Source organism: Dacryopinax primogenitus, assembly GCF_000292625.1.
Source record: "Dacryopinax primogenitus strain DJM-731 SS1 chromosome Unknown DACRYscaffold_14, whole genome shotgun sequence".
NCBI lineage: Eukaryota > Fungi > Basidiomycota > Dacrymycetes > Dacrymycetales > Dacrymycetaceae > Dacryopinax > Dacryopinax primogenitus.
Window position 1 is genome coordinate 20,163 of NW_024467211.1, and position 7,985 is coordinate 28,147.

The following is a 7,985-nucleotide window of genomic DNA, read 5'->3' on the forward strand; positions in this document are numbered from 1 at the left end:
GGGGAAAGATAGAACCAGTTCTTGGGATCAATGGGACTGGAGAGGAGTCGGATTCGTTGTTGAGGTGCCGATGCGGACGTACAATAATCGGTATTTAGAGGTGGTGGGATTCTCGGTCAGCAGTCTTTCGCAAGTTCCTCCTCTGCATGTCGTCCACATCTTCTCGACAGATCGCCTCATCTACCCTGCTTACTCTTCTTGACGAGCTTCTAATTATCCGGTCGTCGTTGTTGCCTAACGAGACGCTGATATTCGACGGCGATCCATCCGATCAGTTGGACTGGGACGCATTGCTCGACGCGCACGCGACCGGATCATCACCCGCCCTCAACGAGGACGACATCCAACCACCCGAATTCGTAGTCTCTGTGAAGAAGTTGCATGTCGCATTACGAGTATCACCATGCGTAAGATATCCTAATTTGAAGGATTTTGAAGTTATACCATCGGGGGATATTGGGAGAGAGGAAGGAGAGGTTTGGAAGTCGAGGATCTGAGAAGCGCAGGATGCCATGGAACCCGGTACGCAGTGCGTCCCGTTCAGGATTCCGTAAAACAAGAGGTTCTGATGCTACCCAGGTACCCTATGTACGAGTTAGTATCCCCCCGTCTATTGCCTCTGCTCCAAACACAAGCAACGATCGTGTCGTCTCAGCTTTCCTCTTCTGAGCCGCCTGGGGCTATCAAAGCGCAAAAACGCCCCTACCACGCCCTCTTCACTTCCCACCACCTCAGATCGTCCTCCAAACGTCGAGCGTTGCATGTATGGTCATCAGAGCTGAGTGTTAACGGCTACGCGAAGCTCGGATGGCCCGGCATTATCTACGTGTATGGTGAAGAGGAGGATGTCAAAGAATTCGTTCGGCGAGTCAAGACGCTTCATTGGCTCGCGCTCCGGCTGCGGGCGTTACAGTCACTTGATGAGGCACAGAGCTCACGATCTGGTGAAAATCCTTCCTGGCGAGAATATGACAACATTGGAGACTGTTTGAATGCCATGATCAGGCTAGGAAGACAAGGACTGATTCTCGATGCTGGATTTGGCCCGGGACACGATTCCTGACAGATTGTAGACGTATGTGATGCCGCTTTTTTGGGTTGCTCTATATTTGTACACCGGTGATAATGATACATGTGTCCATGCGCTGTTGACTCCGTTTCAGCATTATTGCTCACAATGATGTGCATCGTTCTATCCACGAGGTTCACATGTTCTCTCTCGTCCAGCACGCCCCAAGTGCCGGTCTGACGCCTCAGTCGTCATCATATTCCACTACAAGTACGTCAGTGGGTCTGGGTCACCTATTGGATTAGTGATTGGTGACTGACCAGTAATTGAAGTTGTTTTCAACAGACGCCTGTCAATTCGTAGAATATTTTACAAGCGCCGCTTGTGATAGCAACCGCTCCGGAGTTGCTGGCACGAGCTTTAATGGAACACAGCGTATAATGTGCAACCTCGAACGGGAATTCGCCCCTTTCATTGCTGTTTTGCTCCATCTCCCATAGGTAGCAATACGATGCCTTGTAGATATCGCATTCTTCTTGAGTCATGACAGGCCGCCAAATATTCTCGGCCGGTCCATGTCGGTAGAAGTCGCGGAGCTCCTGAATTCTCTCCGTACGCGTTCGTGTCAAATGCTTGCCCGAATCCATGGCTTTCGCATATTCTTGGTTCATTGCCTTATACTTAAGGAATGCCTCCTTGACGTGAGTTACGATAGCGCGGCGAACACCATCGACGCCTTGGCCCTCCCGCATTTCTAGCTCACGCCAGGGAGCACAAAGGTCTTTGTCTGGTGGGTAATCTCGAAGCACTTCAACACCATTCGGCCCCTTCGGACTGTAGAGGCTTTCATATTTGACCAGAAGCCTTTCTTCAAGACGACGTGCCTCCTGCTTGAAGTCGTCCAGGACAAATGTACCCAATTCCTTCGGTCTTGGACCCAAAGCAAACTTCTGCCCCGATTTCTCTTCCCGGGGTTTCCAAGGATGCTCACGATCGTACTCGCGATCTTCGGCATACACATCCGCTTTGACTTTCACTCCCGTCTTCGCTGAATCCAACGAAACCATGTATCTGCATAAACATCAGTTCATTGTCCAATTGTTTAACCATGTTGCGCACTTGTGTGCAAATTCCACTGCCTTAGGATGACTAGCTCCCAGCAGATACAGTACGACGTCGTGCCTATGGCTGTCTGACCATCCTTCAGTCACAAAGATCTCGAAATTGGACGGACATGCACTCACATCCTTGCATTTGAAAGTCACTGTGTAGATCGCAGAGCAAATATTTCTGGATTTCGGACCGTATCGCTGAGGCATTCCAGCCGTGCATCTTTTGGAGCAAAGAGGCTACAGTCGTTGTGTCCCTGTCCAAAAACCGATCGAAGTTCTCAGGTTGATCGGCAAACTTGGGGTCTGCGGTTTTGAAAGGCTCGACGATCTGGGGTTCCCAGATGACAGTGGCACGATCTCCATCGTAGTCTGCAATAAACCTGGTGTCAGGAGTTTTCTACCGTTCGGAGAATAGAATCTGCTCACCCCCACCACCCAACATGCTAGCTGGAGACCGTTCGCCTTCAGTCGACATAACGATGACATCGTACATATAGTGTAGCTAACGCATTAAGACGACAGTTAGCTGACGAACGGATGGGACGAAGCCATGGATAACATACTTCATCTATATCAACTGCTTTCATCTTGATAACGATGCCTTCAGCATAAAACTTTTTTTCTTGGTACAACAGCTGCTTATCTTCTGAATATCAGTGGGAAGTTTACAAGGATGACGGGTAATCTGATGATCACATCAACGGAGAACAGCGGAACAAGATGAGGGCACGTACCAGTACGTCTCCGGTGAGGATTTTCATCGATTCAGTATCCGTGACGTCGTACTCCCTTCGGAATTGGACAAAGATCTCGCCTGGCTTCAGCTTCCCTGTGGGATCTGAGGACGTGGTAAGTCAAAAATACGAACCACCTGTGCAAGCCGTGACCTGGAACTATCTTCCCGTCGACGCATCGCTCAATGCGGAATCGGATGTCCGCGGTGGTTGCCTGAATGAGTTTCTTCAGAATGTCCCGAACTTTTCTCCGCAGATAGACGGAGCCGCCAAGAGTGAATCCTGAGAGGAAACATAGATAGGCCAACTCCTCGTACGACCCAGGATGGTCCTCAAAGTCTTCTTCCTCCTCCTCCTCTTCTTCTTGGGCCAGCTCTCTTACCGATCCACCCCGGAGGAGACTCCCTGCGCGCGAAAGACGCTGAACCATAAGGTTACAAAACTCCTCCAGTGCGAAGGCCATATGTACAGGTTTCGACTTCTTATCGAAAAAAGGAAGGAGGGATGATTTGAGCGCCTTGACCATGAGGTCGACCAAAAGCTTGTTGGGAACGCCATTCTCTGCCAAAAGAACGACGAGTTGTGTGGTAAGCCGGGCCGGCGCGGATAATTTTGAGGGAGAAAGCACTTCGATTGTTCGAAGTGCATTTTTCTCTAGCTGACTTTCACTATGTCTGATCTTGAGTTGTGACGGGCGATACCATACGAAGCGATGCCCATCATCGTCAGACGTCAAAGCCCGCAACACCCACATCCCCTTCAAGCCGCCTGTGCGATACTGTACAGCGCACGGTGGGTGCCGCAGACCCAATCTAGCCTGTATGTCTCGCGCGACCGCATACGTCATGAGCCCAGCGCCGTCGGTCATATCGCGTTCGGCCGGTGCTTTCGGTAAGTGACGGAAGCTGGGAGCGACTGGAGCAGAGTGAGTATCTCTCGCTATGCCGGGGAACTAATGAACCCACTAATATCGTCTACCATCTTAATATTTTCCGCCTCAAGTCGGGGGCCGGGAACAGATGAACTCCACAGGAGCTGCATTCGTTTCGCCCATTTCCCGCTTGTCTGTTTCTGGTTTAAGTTCGGAGGGTTGTGCTGCTCCATAAACCAGATGAAGAATTCGTCGCAATCAAGGTTGCGGGTATCTGGGAGATTCTTCCGTATCGATGTGTTGATGAACAGCGCCGTTCCTTCCTTGATAAACCAAGCGTGATACAGATCATTTCCGAGCTGGATGCCTTCATGCAGATAATCCAAAAGGTATGAGGGTTCGACACCTCTGAGAGCGGGATCATCTATTTTGAGACATAAGAAGGCTTCGGAGCTGTACAGCCTGGTGAGCCGATTCGAGTTCGAAACTGCCACAGAAGGCGCCTTGAGCTCCACCGTCAAACGCGGTCGTTTCTTGGATCTTGCGTTTGTTGTATCGTTCGTGTCTATGGATAAAGTCGCACGAAAACGAACCTTACCACCATAGCGGTTGTCTTTGAAGTTTTTAGCGTTGCCCAGCTCTCGCCCGTCTCCCTTGTCTCGAAGGGATGCTTCGTCTATCAGTGCCTGCCAGACTTTCGTCTTCATCAGAAACGTGTGACGCTTGTCACCAGGAAGAAACGATAAGATGATGTTGCTGATTTTGCCGAGCGTGTCATTTTTTTTGTCGGGCCCGATCTCCTCGCAGGCCTTTCGGAGAGCCTCCAGTTTCCTTGGATTCGACACCATCTCCTCCACGGCGATGCCAGTATTTGCCACTCGGAACATTTCGTATGCCACGTAGAACGGAAGACCAGCGAGTTGCAGGGCAAGCAGGGCAGAGGCAGGAACCGGTGTCAAAGGATCCACAGAGGGTAGAACCGTTGACTTGTGCAGCATGCTGACCGGGAGAAAGGCACTTTCTGCCACTGAGCTCAGCGTCCCCTGGTTAGCAATAGGAGATCCGACTACAGTAGTCCCAGCGCTAGACACAGGACTAGACGTGGGATCCGCCTCGTCGACAAGCCTGGGACGCTTCGAGGGTGGTTCAACTCCAGTGTCGTGGTCAATCAAACGTTTCCCGAGAAGACTCGAGTCGATGCGGGTCACGTCACGGGGGGGAGACGATGCATGGACAACTGTATTCTCAGGAGCCGTGTCAAAGGACGCGCCTGAGGTGGGACTGAGTATATCTCGCACTGCGGCGGGCGCATGGCTCCGCATGCCAAGCAATGGTGCAGGGTGGTTCTCCATGACAGACAGTGCTGCAGTGGGTGCAAAAGATTGTTGAGGCAGCAGTTCTCGAGGCTGGAGCAAACACATAAGGCCACCACGGGCGGTTTCCGCAGCTGTGGTTTGCGAGTTGACCGTAGTAGCTCGTCCATACGCATCTCTGGAGCCGTACACATTGCCAAGTTGTTCGGCGAGTGGATTCAATTCATGTACCGGGGAAGGCAGAATGGCAGAGGGATTTGGAGAAGCCAGCGTGCTATGAGTAGGGTTGGGCACTACCGCAATACCCAACTGGGGTCGGTTGTCAGGAAGATTAGAATTGACGTTGGGAAGTTGGAGAACACTGGCAGGCTCGGTTGCAGAGGTTCGTCCGTCATTATGTAAATTGATGTCAGGTCCGAGCAGATGCCCAGAGTTAATCGCATGGCCAAGATATGCAGCACGTGAGGAGGCAGGAGACACGTCGTCAGAGAGGGGAGATCAAGGGCAAGAGAGGCTGGTTCGAGAGTACGGAGGGAGTTTGATTGTATGCAAGAAAACCCAGGGGGGGCACGTGGAAGCTGTTTTTGGCGTTTAGACATCATGAGACCTGGAGACATAATACCAGCTATGCCCTTCAAAGCCATTTCAATACCAGATAAGAGCGGTTGCAAGCGCAAAGCAATCGCGTCCGCAACAGAATTGTCAGACTGAGTCGAGGTCTGGCTGATAAAGGGCAAAGCAGGAGATGAGGATAGACAAGTTGTTTCTTGAGAAATTTGAGGTGCCCGAGGACTGGATAAAGTCGCCTGGGAATCCGGAGGAATATTCGCAGCGGGAGAAATGTTTGCTTGTAGCGTGGATGGAGCAGAAGGCGGTGGTGCGGTGGGTGTCGAGGAGGAGACGCTAGGATAGCATGAGAGACGTGAAAAAGTGCAGCAGTGATATGCGTACCAATTGGTGGATGGGTCGGCGGGGTGCGAAAGATTTCGTCGAAGTCGTCGTCACTGTCTTGTTGCATGTCGGCTGCAAGTTCCATGTCATTGTCAAAGTCCATGTTAGCGGGTTTCGAGTACTGGGGAATTTAAGCAAGATTTGTTGTCACTGTTATCTAATAACCAAGTTGAAGCGCATATATTCAAGCTTAGAGGACAGCGGCACAACAGAGCGTACCAATGGGGGAGGGAATGGGAGGGGTGAAGGAAAGACGGGTTGCGATCAATGCGGGCTTCTTATCTGTTTCCATCGCCCGATATGGATAGGGGCCGAAGTGATTAGATCCGCTCGGCGCCGACCACTGCCGAGCGGCTTCCCCTGAGGGAAGACCAGGGCCTGGAATACGGACGGCGGGAAAGGACAGGACCCTAGATCGCTCTCAGACCCATCCTTCCAGCAAGACCCAGCCTCCCAATTATTATTTTATTTTAATCCAGTTTAAGCTCTGCTATAATTTTTTTTTTTGCATCTGTGTGCTTGTTATCTGTCGCTTAGGAACCAGAACTCCAACAAAGGTTTTCCTTGACATAATATATAATCCACTTAGAGATAATATCAACTTTTTGAACTGCCTTTTTACAATATCTACTGTATTTACATGGTAGCACATTTTTTGACCTTCTCATCTGCAAACATTTACATCTTCTTCAATATTTCTCCATTCTAATCCTATCTTTCCATAAATGCATGGGCAACAACATAAGCATATCAATTCAAGGCATCCAAAAAAAAAAGATCTAGTTCCCTACTTCTCCACACTGGCAGTCTTCTTGCTATGGAGATATGCCTTCAATCCTGGTCCCATCAATTTTGCTCTGGGCAATCTCTTCACCCCCTCACATTGTCCTGGTCCTTCCAACTGCCCCTTCCCTTTCTTTGAACTGGTCTTCCCTTCCCCTTCCCTGGACCTCCTGCAGGATTCTTTTGGGTAGCAGTGCTTGAGTGTTTAGCACTGCTAGACCCTCCTGGCTGCCTCAAGTCCACAGTCACCAGGTCGACCACCATGGCATCAGCATCTGGTGTTACTCAATCAGGGTCGTATTTGGTCTCCCTGGGGTTTGCTGGCAATAGGCTGCATGGTGCTTCATCCTCTTTCAAAGGCTCTTCCTCAATCTGAGCAGTATCTTGAACAGGGGACTCAGGAGGTGGTGAAAGTGATGAAGCATCCCCATCATCTTCCTCCACCTCCTTGGCATCCGCAATCCACCCGATGTTATGAGTAGGCTGAGGCTGAAGGCAGGGCCATTTTTCATTGAAGTCAACTTCAATTTCGAGTACATGCCATTTCTCATCCTGGGGGTTTGGATAAGCTGCCCAAACCCCATTCTGTCCATTCCAGAATTTCAGCATAACTTGCCCCTTCTTGCAGTCCTTCCTTGTGCAGCAGAACCATTGACCACATTTAGCTTCCTTCCCTTTTTGAGCTCCCTTCCATTGCATGATCTGATGGCAGGTGGGACAGAATTGATCAAGCGGATTCCCATTCCAATTCTTCTGAGGAGCACCAGTTGTGATTTGCAAGGTTTTGTCTTCCCCAAACCAGTAGAGATTGTAATCATGCTCAACACACAGTTCCTTGTCATAAGCTGTCAGGGCACCAGCTCATTGCTTGGTCAAGAGACATGACTAAGCCTTTATGACATGGAAGTAGCTGGTATACCTTGGCATGTGCTGGAACCTGCTGGCAGGATTGGATGGTCAGGTGACCTGCTGTGCATGGCTGTGCATGACCTCATATGACCTCATCCTTGGTCATATGACCTGATCACCTGACTAGGCTGAGTAAGCAAGATGTTCTAGCAGGTTCCACCACAGAGGTATAAATATAAGGCCTACTCTGCCTGGGGACTGTCTCTCCAGACTTGGTCTCTTAGGATCATCCACAGGTACCTATACTGTAGATAGGTCTTAGTCATCAGGTCTACTCCACTTCCTTGTTGCCTGCTTAGACTT

At 50.4% G+C, this 7,985-nt stretch overlaps 1 protein-coding gene across 1 annotated transcript; it reads right to left on the reverse strand.

The window, feature by feature from the left end:
* Positions 1-42: 42 nt before the first annotated feature.
* Positions 43-6,080, reverse strand: DACRYDRAFT_100977 (uncharacterized protein; the record flags this gene model as incomplete). The annotated part of the gene is made up of 12 exons (XM_040767508.1): positions 43-529; positions 580-1,273; positions 1,330-2,080; positions 2,129-2,201; positions 2,254-2,490; positions 2,548-2,623; positions 2,685-2,756; positions 2,856-2,959; positions 3,009-3,770; positions 3,821-4,259; positions 4,320-5,348; positions 5,991-6,080. 10 exons carry the CDS (start codon positions 6,078-6,080, stop codon positions 1,348-1,350), a joined length of 3,615 nt encoding a protein of 1,204 aa, XP_040626689.1. The 3' UTR covers positions 43-529; positions 580-1,273; positions 1,330-1,347.
* Between the last annotated feature and the right edge of the window lie 1,905 nt (positions 6,081-7,985).